At 46.6% G+C, this 16,852-nt stretch overlaps 1 protein-coding gene across 1 annotated transcript in view; it reads left to right on the top strand.

Annotated features, from left to right (window-relative positions):
• LOC309551209 (centromere protein H-like) overlaps positions 1-8,378 on the top strand; it is a gene marked incomplete at its 5' end in the record, with an annotated part of 207,307 nt that extends 198,929 nt beyond the window's left edge. The window contains 2 exons of the mRNA XM_082251707.1: positions 7,031-7,188; positions 8,251-8,378. Coding sequence (XP_082107833.1) covers positions 7,031-7,188; positions 8,251-8,340 — 248 coding nt within the window. The 3' untranslated portion in view covers positions 8,341-8,378. The remainder of the gene's footprint in view (positions 1-7,030; positions 7,189-8,250) is intronic.
• Between the last annotated feature and the right edge of the window lie 8,474 nt (positions 8,379-16,852).

Genomic DNA, 16,852 nt, shown 5'->3' with positions numbered 1-16,852 from the left:
GAACGACCCATCCCTGTTCGGTGCAGGGATGATTGGTGAGGTGGCTACCTCACTGGACGCTGTGCGGTTTCTTAACCCCCATTTTGTGCGTCTTGAATTGCGACTCTCCCTGCCTCATGTGCAGCGGCTTGTTCGCCTGTGCGGGTCCCCCACGCCATTGAGAGGTAATTGTATTTATGTGGGGACCTGTCTGTCTGGGGGGGGTGTCAGTCTGGGACTGTGTAACCTGCCTCTATTCACACTGCTTGTCTCCCTATCTCTCGGCTGCATGCTGTGGGCTGCAAAGCGGGGGGGGGGAGCTGTGTGACACTGTGTGTGTCAGTCTGGTCAGTGTGAGAAGCTGTGTGCTGTGGGGCATGTTTTTTTTGGCATGTTTGGGCATATACAGCGATCGCTGCGGCGATCTGACATGTATTCCTATACAGGGATGTCACGTGTGCATTACTGCACTGTGGAGCGGCGGTTTCGGCGCCAAACGGCGCCATTTTGCCTACACTCGCTCCGGCCGCATGTTTTACATGCCTGGCGGCCATTTTCTTGTAGCCTCCATAGGCTTTCATAGAGCGCCCTGGCAGCATCACTTCCTCTTTCCAGGAACACCGATCGAGGCAGCAGCAGCGGCGAGGGTCTCCTCAGGTTTTATCCTTCTGTTCTTGCTATCCATTGCCTGTGTTCAGTTTACATATTCCCTGTGGGGGTCTCATTGTGCTTGAGTGTGGTGCGGTGGGCTGCGCTTGCCGCGCTTGCTTAAAGGGGCAGTTAACCCTTTATTGTCTGGCATTACAGGGGCAATGGATTCTCAGGAGGGCAAATTTCCTACCGCCTTGGTGGAAAGCCAGGGGACCGCTGTTTCCCCCCCAGGGGGGGATTTAGCCACTATTGTGGCTGGCCTTGCTGCTCAGGTGCAGATGCTGGTGGCTGCTCAATCTACTAAAAGACCCAGAATTGCTCTTTCCTCTGATTCTGAGGGTGAAGGTGATGGGGTTGTTATGGCGGGGGCCTCCTTATCGGGGTCCCGCTCCTCCCTAGATCTAGTGGGGTCCGAGGTGGAGGCTGAAGTTGAGGGGGTTGATAATTCTCCCCCTGGCTCGCCTGAAGAGCTTGCAATCATGGATGAATTGATTGCTTCCATAAAGCAAACGCTGCGTTTGCAGGATGAAGTGTGTCCCCCCGCTGCCTTGGCGGCCTATGGGACGCAGAGAAAACGCAGGACGCCGCAGGTTTTTCCCTGCAATGATGATTTTCAGCGCGCTGTTAAGGATCAATGGCGCAATCTGCGCAAACCTTTTGCTGTACCAAGTAGGTTCAAGCTGCGTTATCCTTTCTCGCCTTCCACTGATGAAAGGTGGTGTGTGCCTCCCCCAGTGGATCACGCAATTGCGGTTTTAAACAAGGCCACTGCGATTCCTGTAGAGGATTCCCCTGTGTTCCGTGATGCCACGGATAGGAGATTGGAGTCTCTTGCTCGTCATACTTATTCTGTTACGGGTTCTATGCTTAAAGCTCTGTTTGCTTCTCTCATGGCGGCCCAGGCGATCGCAAGTTGGACGCAGATGCTTAGGCGCGTCCTAGTGGCCGCCTCGGCCTCGCCGGCGACCCTGGATAGGGTGGATCAAATCCACCAGGGTGTCATGTATCTGTGTGATGCGGACCTGGACCTGGTTCCATTGGCTGCACGTGTGCACAGCGTGGCGGTGTTGTCTCGCCGCCTGGTTTGGTTAAAATGTTGGTCGGTGGACCAATCTTCACGTAAGACCTTAGCCAATCTGCCTTATGATGGGTCTCGCCTTTTTGGGGAGTCCTTGGATGTGTTGATTAAGGGGATCACCGAGGGTAAGAGCACTCTTGCCCCATTTCCCCAAGGCTAAGGGGGCTTCTGGGAAGAAGCATGCTAATTTTCGGCCCCCTCAGGGGTCCTTTCGTGCCTTTCGGCCGCACTACAAGGGCAAGCCGTTCAAAGGTCAAGGCTCTCAGAAGAAGCCCTGGTCTGGGAAACAGAAGTCCGGCCAATCCGGATCTGCAGCCCATAACAGTTCGGCCTGAAGGGGCGCCCTCACCCAGTTTTGGGGTGGGGGGACGCTTGCTCGGTTTTCTTCGACCCTGGTTGGCCCGTGTGCGGGACAGATGGGTTCAGGAGATCGTTCGATCTGGTTACAAGATCGAGTTTCTCTCTCGGCCGGAGAGCAGATTTTTTCCCTCAAATCTTCAACTGTCTCCAGAGCGTTTGCGGGACCTGCACCTGGCGGTGCGGGACCTGAGGGCTCAGGGAGTGGTGGTTCCGGTGCCTCATCGGGACAGATTTCGGGGGTTTTATTCCAATCTGTTCACCGTGCCCAGAAAGGAGGGCAAGGTTCGTCCAATTCTGGACTTGAAGGCTCTGAACCGCTCTGTGCGGGTTCGCAAGTTCCGCATGGAATCCCTGCGGTCGGTGGTGGCTGCCCTGGTTCCGGGGGAATTCATGGCCTCCATCGATTTGAAGGATGCGTATCTTCACATCCCCATTTTCGAGGGTCACCAGAGGTTCCTTCGATTTGCCATTGCGGAGGATCACTACCAGTTCGTGGCGTTGCCTTTTGGTCTCGCCTCGGCTCCGCGGGTCTTCACCAAGGTGCTTGCACCGGTTCTGGCATTATTGAGGGCCCAGGGCATTTCTGTCCTGGGGTATCTGGACGACATTCTGGTTCGGTCTGCGACCAGCCAGGGTCTGGAGAAGGACCTGTCTGTCACGATGCAAACTCTGCAGGAGTTTGGTTGGACGATAAATTTTCCAAAGTCGACACTGAGTCCGTCGGTTCGTCTTCCCTACCTGGGAATGATTCTGGACTCGGTGCAGGCGAAGGTCTTCCTGCCGGAAGACAAACTCAGAACTCTTCAGGAGGAAGTCAGGTCCCTCAGGGACGTTCCGCACTCGTCTCTGCGGACGTGCATGAGATGTCTGGGATTGATGGTCTCGGCCTTCGAGGCGATTCCCTTCGCCCAGTTTCACACGTGGGGTCTCCAAGCGGAGATCCTGTCCAGGTGGGACGGGCGACCTCAATCTCTGGATCTTCAAATCTCGTTGTGTCATCGCACCAGAAGAAACCTTCTGTGGTGGCTCCAGTCCCCGATGGTGTCCGGGGGCAAGTCGTTTCGTCCTGTCTCGTGGACGGTGATCACCACGGATGCCAGCCTGTCGGGCTGGGGTGGTGTTCTGGGCGTTCTATCCGCCCAGGGAACTTGGTCGGAGGGGGAGTCTTCCCTTCCGATCAACATTCTGGAATTGCGTGCGATAAGTCTCTGTCTTCATCGCTGGACGGACCGGCTGCAGGGCTGCCCGGTTCGGGTGCAGACGGACAATGCCACGGCGGTGGCCTACATCAACCACCAAGGGGGCACCAGGAGTGCCCGAGCGGCTCGAGAAGTGGCCGACATTCTGTCTTGGGCCGAGACTCATGTCCCGGCGATAACGGCGGTTCACATTCCGGGGGTGGAGAACTGGCAGGCGGACTATCTGAGTCGCCAGACCCTGGATCAGGGGGAATGGTCTCTCCAACCCGGCTGTCTTCCAGATGTTGTGCGCGAAGTGGGGTCTTCCAGATGTGGACCTGTTCGCGTCTCGTCTCAACAACAAGGTGAAAAGGTTCGTGGCAAGGACGCGCGACCCTCGGGCAGACGCGTCGGACGCGTTAGTGGCCCCGTGGCATCAGTACAGGCTGATGTACGCGTTTCCACCGATTCAGTTGCTGTCCAGGTTCCTTCGCAGGTTACACTCGGAACGCAGCACGGTGATTCTTGTGGCACCGGACTGGCCTCGCCGGTCCTGGTACGCAGACCTCGTGAATCTGGCGGTCGACGCCCCGTGGCGTCTGCCTCTTCGAGACGATCTACTGTCTCAAGGACCGATATACCATCCTGCTTTACAGTCGCTGGCTTTGACGGCCTGGCTGTTGAGACCGAGGTCCTGAAGGAGAGGGGTCTCTCTCCAGAGGTCGTTCATACTTTGATCAACGCGAGGAAGTCTTCCTCGGGGAAGGTTTATTACCGTACTTGGAAGGCCTATTTTGCCTGGTGTGAGTCCAGGGGGTTTTCACCCTGCACGTACTCGGTTTCCCGTGTGCTGTCTTTCCTTCAAACGGGTGTTGATCAGCGTTTGGCGCTGGCTACGATAAAGGGTCAGGTGTCTGCACTGGCCGTTCTGTTTCAACGTCCCGTGGCTTCCAACTCCTTGGTTGGCACTTTTGTTCAGGGTGTGCGGCATCTGGTTCCTCCTAGGAGGGATCCTTTGCCCCCTTGGGACTTGAATCTCGTTCTGTCTGTGTTGCAACGTGCTCCTTTTGAACAGATCAGGGAGATCTCGTTGTCTATGTTGTCCAAAAAGGTCGCCTTTTTGGTGGCGATCACTTCGGCTCGCAGAGTGTCGAAGCTGGCAGCTTTGTCCTGCAAGTCTCCGTACCTGGTTGTTCATTTGGATAAGGTGGTCTTGCGACCTAATCCTTCTTTTCTTCTGAAACGAGTTTCGGAATTCCATCTTAATGAGGATATTGTCTTACCTTCGCTGTGCGCGAAGCCTAAACATCCAAAGGAGGTGAGATTGCATTCTCTGGATGTTGTTCGGGCGATAAGGGTTTACCTTAAATCGACTGAGTCTTTTCGAAAGACGGACTCCTTGTTTGTTCTTCCGGAGGGTCCTCGGAAGGGCATGGCGGCTTCGGCCTCTACCATCGCCAAATGGATCAGGCAGACCATTGAACAGGCCTATGCTTTGCAGGGGAAGGTTCCCCCTGTGCCTGTGAAGGCGCACTCTACTAGATCTTTGAGTACGTCTTGGGCCTGTCGTCATGGGGCTTCTGTAGCCCAGGTGTGTAAGGCGGCGACCTGGTCGACCGTACACACGTTCACAAGATTCTACAAAGTAGATGTTCAGGCATCGGCGGATGCTTCCTTTGGCCGCAAGGTTCTTAGTGCGGCAATTCCCTAGGGTCCCTTGTTGGGGACCTCTGGCTGTTGGGATAAGTTTTATATCCCCTGGTTTTTTGTCTTTTCCTGGGTTGTTGCTCCTGTTGAGCACTTGTTTTTTTCTGTTGCCCAGCTGGTTTCCTTCCTTTGGTAAGGTTCCTTTCTTTGATGCGGAGACTGCGTTGCCTTTTCGGCGCGGATGCGTTTCCCACCCCTCATGTTTGCACTGCTTTGGGACGTCCCCATATGTGACGAATATGAAGAGGCGGCGACTGTCGGAGGACGTAAGAGAAAACTGAATTTTTGTAAAATCTTACCTGTAAAATTCCTTTCTCTGAGTCCTCAGACAGTCGCCGCCCCCGCCCCTCTTTTGGGGTTTTGGTTGTTTACTCTACTGCTATTCCACTAAAACTGAGATATGGTTGCAGGAAGTAGGAGGGTATTGACTGAGGGGACCACCCCTTGAGGGTGGGATATGTTAAAAGCTTTAATGTTAACATATTCTGTTGCCTAGCTACTCCTTCGGAGCAAAGTCTAATACCCCATATGTGACGAATATGAAGAGGCGGCGACTGTCGGAGGACTCAGAGAAAGGAATTTTACAGGTAAGATTTTACAAAAATTCCGTTATCTCTGGGTGGCTCCTTCCCAGGCGGCTTGGCCAAATTACCGGGCTTACTTACAGACTCCTTGGCCTTCCCTGCTTCCCATGGGGTCCACTGTGGTCGAGGCAGTTGGGCACCATCTTGGGATTCCTACGGTGACTATGCCACACCTTCTTCCCTGCCCTTATGAGTCATCATGCAGATGATGGGCAGCAGAATTTGATCCAGGTGAGTCTAGGAACTAACAAGCCGGGTCGGTGCATTGCAGGATAAGAGTTGGGGGAAGGGTTGATGCTGGATTCTCAGCAGGAGCTTGGAGAAGTGCGTCTGCTCATACTGCTTCAGGCCACACACCCCTACAACTAATTGCTGTATTTGTATACATCATCCCATTTTACTTATGTGGGTGACCATTAGGCAGACCAAAAATACTCCTGCCTCCCATTCCCCCACCCCCCAGCCTATTCCTAATAACAATTCCATTTAGTTTGAAAGCTTACTGTAGCTTAGATATGATGGCTGCATTCATTTTCCTTTTTAGGCTTGCTTTCTTCTATTTTTATATTGTGATCCAGCCAGTAAGTTTGTTGTTTTTGAAAAGAATAAGCTCTCCAGCAGAATGTATCAGTTATAGGGATGAGAAAAACCACTAACCACTAGCAGGGATGCTTACAACGATCTTTTATTTATTTGTGTAAAACTTTTATCCCAAAAAGAAAAAAAAAAACAGTTTGCTGTTACTGCTTAGCTGGAGTTTGGCTTCAATCTGTTAGTCCATTTAAATCTGCTAATACATCTAACACTCCCCTCTCCCCAGACTAACAATACTGCTGTCTGCTGTGCCCCCTGTGCTCCTTCATCTAGAGTGGGGACACTCTGATACAGGAGGTTTGTTGCTGGCCAGATCACCTGGCGAAAACAGAGGGATAAAGGGCCTAAGAAAAGAAAACTGATACAGCCACCACATCTTGGACCTCATGCATACTATGCTTATCTCAACGCTTTTCTCCTGACAGAAGAAAATGGCATTAAAAACGCTCAGGAATCTATGGTTTTAAATGTATTTAGACTTTTTTTACGCATTCAGTTGTGTCAAGTATTTGGGCGTCTATTCATTTCAATGGCCAGAATAGTATTGTATTCTAGCCCTTGAAATTAAAGAACACTCAAGTGCTAAATGCACCTAGCCTCTGCTAAACCCGATTTTGGTGCATTCAGATTTCTGCCCCTAAACACCTCGGTCTCTCAATGATTGTAAAGGCCTATGTGTGCATGGGCACATAAGCCAACGTGGAAGAGCATTTAGGGGCAGGAATAAAAAGTCACCACAATTCGTAAGCTGCAATATAGTACATTTTTGGTTTTGTGTTTTTAATACTATTTCAATAAGATTTTTTTTTTTACTCTTTATTGTATTTCAAATGTCTCTGTCTCATGACTCATGCAGAAGTATTACATTAATAATCTTTGTTTTTGCATTTTGTATCTAGAAATTCAGATCAAACAGAAAAATCTTTTTCAAAAGTTAGGATATTCAGAAAAAACGAACCACAAAATCCGTGATATAGAAATAAAGGCATTTGCTTCAGAGAGAAAACATTTGGAAAGTCTTTTAAATGAAGTGGTAATCCTTCAAGAAGTTTTTCAGGCAAGCCAAAACTAGTAGAATTAACTGCAAACCCTGCATAAATGTTTTTCAGGTTCACTGTTCAACTTGGTCATGGGTTTTTGGTTTTTGTATTTCTTTAAAGCTTGAAGTGTTGGTAAACCTTGGACCCTGCATTCACTATATCTGGTCTCCAGCAGAACACAGAACATGGAAATGCAATTATTTTAGTAAATATAAACTGCTAAATACCTTCTCTCCTCAGCAGTATATAGCAGGCTTGTGACTTCTATCATTGTCCGACGGAGCACTGGCTAAAGCTTGTAGAAGGTGTTTTTATTCTACTCTGACTGTCCTATGAGGCTGCATGACCCCTGGCCCTCTCTGGACTGTGCTGATTGGCTCTGTGCTGATCACATGCCCCTCCCAAAAAAAAAACTCTCTGCACATGCTCAGTTTGGTGTGTATTGCTAAAGTGTCTCCAAGGCTCTGTACTGTCTAGAGATGGATTGGGGACAGTAAAAAGAGAGGATCAGAGAAGAAAGGATTAAAAAGCCTTTTTACACAATGTGGAGATTAACACCTTAGGTTCCACAGTGAGAATAACAAGCATGCTTTACTGAATATACAATGCTCCTGGAGGGAGCATTGGATACATGCAGCTAACCTCTGGCTTGCAATGTCCTTTATGTATGGCCGCTTTCACAAAAGGGATTGAATCACCAGGTATAGGATTAAAACTGTGTTTTTTAATATTTCAGTTTTTGTAACCAACAGGAAAGGTAATTGTATATCTAGACATTTGGGTGCATATTTCTCAGTTATCTGACCTCTCCATAAGGGAATGTAAGGCTCTCTCCAAGTTTTGTTCTGAGCAAATATTTTATCACATATGAGAATCCAGTTTTTGGCACCAGGCTAATTACAACTGTCTTTTAAGCCTAACCATGGTACATCATTATGATCAGCATTTACTGCATTTGAATACACATACATCTATAGCATAACGCAATACTGACTATTGCCCTTAACATAGTTTACTTTACTTTATTTGTTTTCTTGTCGCATCATAACTTTTTTTTTTTTTTTTTGCTGTGGTTTCAGAGGTTACTTATGAGTGTCCAACTGCACTGGGCAGAAAACCTACATTTAAGTTCTCTTCTGCTGAGGATGAAAGATCCGTGCCTGGAGTAACCTAATTCAGAACAGACTATTGCGTTAATTTACTAAAGGAATAGAAGCTATTTTATCAATTAATTTGCTGCGCTTTGTAAATAAGATGAAGCTAACTTTATTGAACCAATCATGTACTAGCAATCATGTTACTGAACTGTCAAACTATTCAACTGTCAATTGAACTGTAAACTAAATTAATATAAGTAATATTTTTTCTGTATGAAATGAAATAAAGGTATTTGTACCCTCTTTAATAATACTTTGGACATTCCTTTAACTGCTTTTCTTTTCTCTAGACATATTACATGTATGTCTAGAGCAGGGCTATACAAACTGTGGCCCTCCAGATGTTGCAGGACTACAGGTCCCATTAGGCATAGCAAGACTCTGATAGCCACAAGCATGATACCCAAATCATTGCATATCCCTGGTCTGAACGGTTTACAACAGGCCCATGGGAGCATTAGAAGCCAGGAGCTTGTTTTTTTTTTTTTTTTTCTTCAGCCAACTCCCAGCTTTTGTCAGCAAAATCCTTAAATGAAGAAACACCTTGTATATGCACTGAAAGATGTGTTACACTGAGATGGCAGGGTCTACTACTAGAACAGACCACTTTTTAGGTAACTCTTTTACAGCGATAATTCTGTGAGGTGAAAATATTTTTAAAGGTTAACATAATAGTCATACATTGCCCGTTCTTTGTGCCCATTAATGGGGAATGTCTTTTTAGCTTGGCAGGTCTCTTATTACCAAGAGAGCATGACAAGACAGAGGAGCTCGCCCAGGTAGGTGTAACAGTACTAATAGAAGAAGAAGACCGCCTTATGATGGAAGAGGACAAACCCTTCACCCCTCTTTTGCCACACAGATACACAATTTCACAGTTCTTTAGGGTTATAGGGATAGGTAGCACCTGACTGCCCTCTCCAAGCTGTATTGAGGGGGGTAGTGAGCTAGTTGCCGCTCTTCTCTATATACGGCCTCCAAAAAAGTTCCGGAGGAATATGGGCCAGGTGAGTAGGCGCTTTAGTAGTAATAGGTCAAAAAAGGGATACCTGTGTTGGGTACTATTGGTGGTGCCACATCCCAATATGTAATCTCAAAAAAAGAAATCCCCTATTGGTGGGACTTTTAAGGCACTCATGAATACACAAATTTTGAAAAATGTAATATTTTATTAGAAAAAACAATATAACAATAAGATATAAAAGGCAAGTAGAGTAATATACATCACATGTGCAATTAGAAATAACCACACCAATTCAGGGAGGAGACTCAGATCCCGACTAGTTTCGGAGTTATACAATTACTCCTTCTTCAGGGGGGAGAGTAACCCTGGATGGTGGTATTCTATGCAGTGATGAATGGCACTATGTACCTGCCAAGATGTATTAAAAATCAGGTGCTGTATATGCTCTGCCGAACTTATACTTTGGCCATGTTCAAGGTATGGTTGAGGTGCTGAGACCCCATACACATGTATTAAAGAGGGAAGGAGTATGCCATTCCTTGGTGGATGGTATTTGAAGGATACCAAGTCAGATCAACTGGATCCCAAATTAAGGCTGGACAGCTTGTTGTGATGGTAAAAGGTCTGGGTCGTACCAGACACACCGCCCTCGATGTTATCAGCAAGCGAGCATTGAGTCTCCTCCCTGAATTGGTGTGGTTATTTCTAATTGCACATGTGATGTATATTACTCTACTTGCCTTTTATATCTTATTGTTATATTGTTTTTTCTAATAAAATATTACATTTTTCAAAATTTGTGTATTCATGAATGCCTTAAAAGTCCCACCAATAGGGGATTTCTTTTTTTTAGTAGTAATAGGGACAGATTGAAATAGACATTTCAAGGGGGAATCTGTAATGGATGTAATAAATCGTGTATAATGAAATGCCTATTTCACCTTATGATGCATGCCTTATGTATATATGTTACTGCTCTGATTTACTATACTACCTTACTCAAAATGGCTGCTCGATCACCCCTCCCTTCATGGAATCCAAGATGGCGCATCCAGAGAGAGACTGCACTCAAAATAAGAGGCTGTCATATCCTGGAAGAAAATCATACGCCGATACATCCAATCATGAACTTAATGATAAATGAGTATTTCCTGGAAATAATTTCTTGATGCTTTATAAACTTTAAAGAGGAACCAAATAAAGCAGAACGAACTATCGTGTCTGCTATGATTCCTGTGTGCACACACTGATTCTGAAATGAGGCCAGGGGCAGATATAATCCCAGACTGTTTTGGTCCCGATCCAAAACAAATGTAGTGCGACAATGTCAATGCTTTTGCATACGGCAGAAGTGACTAGATTTATTTTGGGAAGCTTATTGCATGAAGCCATAACATCAGGTGTATGAAAAGTTGGAAGTCAGAAATCTCCTGCAGGCTCCTCTAACACTGCCTCTTGGTCCTTTTTCTTTTTAAACGGTTTTTATTGAAGGCAAAAGAAACATGGTACAGTAACATGCAGTGGAAAGATTAGGTACATGCCGTGATATAACAAGTCACAGTAAAATATAGAACTACAGCATATAACATTCAAGTAACAGGTAACAATGTGATGCGCATAAGAGATCGACCCGGCGTCCTGACTGAGAAGCAGTAAGGGTACGTACTAACTGTAGGTGTGGCCGAGGTCACAATGTGTGGATTGACCCCCACATAGAAGGGGTCTCAACCAAAACAAAGGTATATCACTTAATTAGATATGCCGGGGGCCGAGTGGGGAGGGGGGGCTGGGTTGGCAGGGTTGGGAAGAAATCAGGGTAGGTAGGAGAGGGTCATGGGGGGTAGGTAACAGCAGGTACCCGGAGGAAGCCTCGAACCCCCTTGGGGCCCAGGTGGGGAAAGGGGGCCGGTAAGGAGGACTCCTAATCAGGTGAGTACAAGGCTGTCGTCAAGGCCTGGTGGTAGGCAATGGTCAATCCAGGGCCGCCAGAGCCTTTCATAGGGGGTCAGTTTATCCAACAAAATTGCTTCCGTTTTAGCATGTAGCGTGGCTTGGGTAACTCTGTGTAGCATAGCCAGATGACACGGGCGTGGGGGTTTTCCATGCTTTCGTGATGGTTCATTCCCCTCAATGTCTGCATCTTCTGGAGAAGGAATTCTACTTTCCAACTCTGGCAGAGATGGTGGGGGTGGAGAAAAAGCTTGGCGCTTTTGTGTTCTGGGCAGTGATGGCTGTATTAAAGCCATTAGTTATCCAAAAAAGACTGACCTAGTTGCAGAAAAAGATCCGTTGGTCAGATAGGTCAGATGCGCGCCTGAGATGGAGCTAGAACTGATCACAGAGATCATTGTTAAAATAGGGTCTTCCTCTGGTGCAAGGGAAGTGTCATCACCCTGAATGGTTTGCCTAAACCTTTGCGGAGGTTGCTTTGTGCCTGGTTTTGGCCATTGCTATCCGTGAGGTATTCCCCTATGTGAAACTCTGAGTTTACCCTAAAAAAAAAAAAAAAAAATGAATCCTGTTCCTTTAAAACATATTGTACAGCACAGTGCTTGTACTGTGTAATTTGGCCCCTTCTTTAACCTAAAAAACCTGGCTGATCCTGCCAGTTTCTACCCTCCCCCCTGTAAACTGACCACGGTATATCATGGCTGCTGAGCCATGACACCGTGGTCAGTTTACGTGCCTCCCTCATCCACAATCCTCCTGACATCTCACCTCTGTCACCCCCTGCCCTCCCTATCTGTCAGCTAGTGACAGTGCTCTACTCCTGCTGCTGAAATAACATCCACATTTTCATACTATCCTCTCTGTCGCCTAATCCTGTGTGCCCCAGTGTGTTTGAATTACACAAAAAATGCCATCTATACCTGCTTTCAGAGCGCCGTTCGGCGCTCACGTGACCAGCCGCTTTTCTGCTTCTATCCTCCCTGCTTACGTCAGCGGGGGGATTCTTGGCCCTGCACATTGCAGCTGTCAGATGGCGAGGGAAGAGAGGCGGCCGGTCACGTGAGCGCTAAGGGAGGCTCTGAAAGCAGGTATAGACGGCATTTTTTTTTTATAAATCACACACACAGGGGCACACAGGATTCGGAGACAGAGCACATAATATAAAGTGGTCAGAGTGTCTTAAAGGAGTTGTAAAGTCAGAAGTTTTTTTTTTATCTTAATGCATTCCATGCATTAGGACAAAAAAAAAAACCTGTATACAGTAGCCCCCCCCCCCCCAAGTCCATTGATGTCCATGAGTGTCTCAGCTGTCTGAGATTCTTCCTTCTGAGACATGGCAGCTGCGCCATTGTCAATCAAAGTCAGCTAGCCAAACAGAAGACAGAGGGGGCAAGGCTTGGTGGGGGCTCAGTGACTGAATGGTAACAGGGAGCTCTGACTCGACTCAGGTGCCCCATGAGCAAGCTGCTTGATGTAGGGGCACTCATCAGGAGGGAGGGGCCAGGAGCGCCAAAGAGGGACCCGAGAAGAGCAGGATCTGGCTGCTCTGTGTAAATCCACTGCAACAGAGCAGGGAAGTATACCAGGTTTTGTTATTTTTATAGGGAAAAAAATTGCTTTAAAAACCACTTTAATTCCTTGGCAAAAGAGCTGTAGGAAGTGCCTGTGTAGCTATACAAAAGAACCTAGGTAGAAGTAGTGGTAAAAGTGCGACCTGTGGCGTGATGACCTAGTCGTCCATCTAAAACTAAGCTCTCAGTGGTGTAATTTTTACCTCCCAACTTTGAAACGTTTAGCACAGTACAAGTTAATAATTTTTTAACACAATTCCTACTTTCCTGATTATTATTCAGTAAAATTGAAATGTTGTCTTAGGTTCCTGGGCATGTTCAATGCACAAAGCAGTAAAAATGAAATACAAAATAAGTCCCTGGGCATGCTCAGTCTATATTTCAGTTTTACTGCTTTCTGCACTGAGTGAGGACAGTAACTTACTAGTCCACGTCGCTAGTCCAGGGTTTCTCAAACACAGAATTGCAGGTGTGCCATGGGAATTCAGTGGTGTCGGGAGGGGGGGCTCTGGTTGTCAGTGGCGTCGGCAGGGGGGGTCTAGTAGTGCTCGTTTTACAGTATTAGCCCCCAGTTCAGGGTGGCTGGCCGATCCTGCACTGGTTGCTAGGATCGCCTGGTGTCTAGCAACCAGTGACGTTACAATGTTGCAAGGAGAGAGCAAGGCGAGGCCCCAGCATTCAGAGTGGAGGAAGATTTAAATTCCTCCTCCACCGCTCTGCGCCTAGTGACTCAATTTTTGCTCTAGCTTCACCCACCTCCTTCCACCTCCCTTCATCTTCAGTGCCGTGGAGCTCAGATCCTTTGAGAAGGGAGCACGAGCACTGCACTGCACCGCACGTCTGAGAGAGAAGCCTGTCCAATTACATAGTTTGTGAGATTGAAAAAAAGACATCAGTCCATCCAGTTCAACCTATGATGTGTGTGTGTGTGTTTGATGTTAACCGTACATTGTATACCCCCTTATGTTGTGGTCTTTAAGGTGCCCATCTAATAGTTTTTTAAAGCTATCGATGCTCCCTGCTGATACTACTGCTTGTGGAAGAGAATTCCACATCCTTACTGCTCTGACAATAAAGAACCCCTTACGTATTTTAAGGTTAAACAGTTTTTCCTCTAGTTTTAGTGAGTGGCCACGTGTCTTATTGTATTCCCTTTCACTGAAAAGTTTGTTTCTTATCCTAGGGTCATCACCAGTACATTATTTGTACATTGAAATCATATCCCCCCTCAAGCATCTCTTCTCCAGAGAGAATAAGTTCAATGCTTGTAGTCTTTCCTCATAGCTGATCTCCTCCATTCCCCAAATTATTTTTGTTGCCCTACTCTGGACTCTCTCCAGCTCAAGCACATCCTTCCTGAGGACCGGTGCCCAGAACTGGACGGAATACTCCAGATGTGGCCGGACCAGAGTCTTGTAGAGTGGGAAAATAATCTCTTTATTTCTGGAGCAAATCCCCTTTTTTTATACATGCCAGTATTTTGTTGGCTTTACTTGCAGCGGCTTGACATTGCATGCCACTGCCAAGCCTGTTGTCCACTAGGACCCCCAGGTCCTTTTCCATCTTAGATTCACTCAGAGGTTCCCCCCCTAGTGAGTAGCTTGCTTTTGTGTTTCTGACGCCTAAGTGCATTACTTTACATTTTTCAACATTAAACCTCATTCATCTGCCATGTAGTTGTCCACCCCATTATTTTGTTGAGGTCTGCTTGTAAGGTTTCCACACCCTGCATCGACTATATTGGCATGCTTAGTTTAGTATCATCCGCAAATACTGAGATTGTGCTAGATAGCCCCTCCTCTAGGTCGTTTATGAATAAATTAAACAGGATTGGTCCCAGGACAGAACCTTGGGGGACCCCACTTTCCACACCCGCCCACTTTCCGTACTCCCCATTTATCACCACCCTCTGGACTCTCCCCTGGAGCCAGTTCTCTATCCAGGTACTCACCCTATGGTCCATACCTATGCACCTTAGTTTGTACAGTAAGCGTTTGTGGAGAACTGTGTCAAATGCCTTTGCAAAGTCCAGATACACCACATCCACAGGCTTTCCTTTGTCTAGATGGCAACTCACCTCATTGTAGAAGGCTAAGAGATTGGTCTGGCAAGAATGATTTTTCATGAATCCATGCTGATTACTACTAATAATACCGTTCTCATTACTAAAGTCTTGTATGTAGTCTCTTAATATCCCCTCCAAAATCTTGCAGACTACTGATGTTAGGCTGACTGGCCTATATAGTTACCCGGGATATATCTCGGACCTTTTTTAAATATTGGTACCACGTTGGCTTTTTTCCAATCAGCTGGCACCATACCCGTCTGTAGTCTATCCTTAAAGAGCAAGAATAATGGTCTGGCTATCACCTGGCTGAGCTCCGGTCCCGGTGATTTATTTATGTTAAGTTTCTCTAGTTTAGTTCTAAGTCTATCTTCTGTTAGCCATGGCGGTACTTCCTGAGGTGTATTATTTAGTTTAGCATTATAAGCTGGGTTAGTGTAGCCCCCCAATTCTTTTGTGAAGACTGAAGAGAAGAAATTATTTAACACTTTCACCTTCTCTCTGTCCTCTGTGGCCAGATTCCCTTCGTCGTCTTTTATGGGGTCAATGTGTTCTGGCCTCGCTTTCTTACTATTTATATACTTAAAGAATTTATTGTTTTTTTTTTTTTTTTACTCTCTTCCGCTATATGTCTCTCTTGTTCTATTTTAGCCGCCTTGATTTTGCCTTTACATTTCTTATTACACTCTTTGTAATGCTTGAATGCTGCCAATGACCCCTCAGCCTTGTATTTTTTGAAGGCCTTTTCTTTAGTATTAATATGCATTTTTATGTTGGAGTTTAGCCACCCAGGGTTTAGTTTTGCTCTTTTAAATTTATTTCCCTTTGGAATGCACTGGCCAATCCCTTTGGTAGAAAATATCAAATGGGATAGAACCCTGGGAACAAGGAACGTGGAGGAAAAATGGGAGTGCTTCAAGAGCATACTAAACAAAGAGCGCAGTTTTGGGAAATTGGCTCTTTTGAAATTCAGTGTCCTTATATTACCCTTGTGTTTCCTGTTACGATGATTAATACTGAAACTAATTGACCTATGGTCACTGTTTCCTAAGTTGTCTCATATTTCTATATCTGTGAGCAGGTCTGTATTGTTGGTAATCAGTGGGTCTAGTACCTCATTGTTTCTTGTCGGTGCGTTTACCATCTGACCCATAAAATTGTCCTGCAAAACATTTAGGAACTGCCGAGCCTTTATGAATGCGCAGTTCCTTCTGCCCAGTCTATATCTGGATAATTAAAGTCCCTCATTATAATGACATTTCCCATCCTTGCTGCCACTCTTCTGTGAAAAGAAAAGAGGTCCGCCTCCCCCTCTGGTTGGGGGGACTTATAGCATACGCCCAATATTACTTTCCCAATAGTGACTTCCATTTGAAGTTCTACCCATAGGGATTGTATCTCATCCATAGCTCCATTATTAATATCATCCCTCATATTTACCTGTACACTGTTCTTAATATACAGACATACCCCTCCCCCTTTTTTACCTTCTCTATCTCTGCGATAAAGGGAATACCCCTGAATGGTTGCCAGCCAATCATGAGAGCTGTCGAACCAAGTCTCAGATTTTGTGGGGATTACAAAGTCCTCCTCATACATCAGCAGCTCCAAATCTCCCATCTTTTTGGCCAGGCTTCTAGCATTCGTAAACAAACCTTGTAATTTTGACCGGATGCAAACTATATCCTTGTTTGATGTTTTTTTTTTTTTAGGCTGCTCTTGTGATCTTTCCCCATTCCCACCTTGGATTTAGGAGCTCTGAACACCCTACCGCTAATGTCCCCATTTGTGCCCGCTGAACCTTGCTTCCCACTGGCTAATTCTACATCTGTACCCTCCCCCCCATATCATCTAGTTTAAAAGCCCCTCTAACTTGTTGGCCATCTTCTCACCCAGTACGGTTGCACCCTCCCCATTTAGGTGCAATCCGTCCCTACTAAAGAGCCGCTAGCCGACTGAGAAGTCGGCCCAGTT

This window comes from Pelophylax lessonae (genome assembly GCF_965119305.1).
Source record: "Pelophylax lessonae genome assembly, chromosome: 3".
NCBI lineage: Eukaryota > Metazoa > Chordata > Amphibia > Anura > Ranidae > Pelophylax > Pelophylax lessonae.
This window is presented reverse-complemented; position numbering and strand designations above follow the sequence as displayed.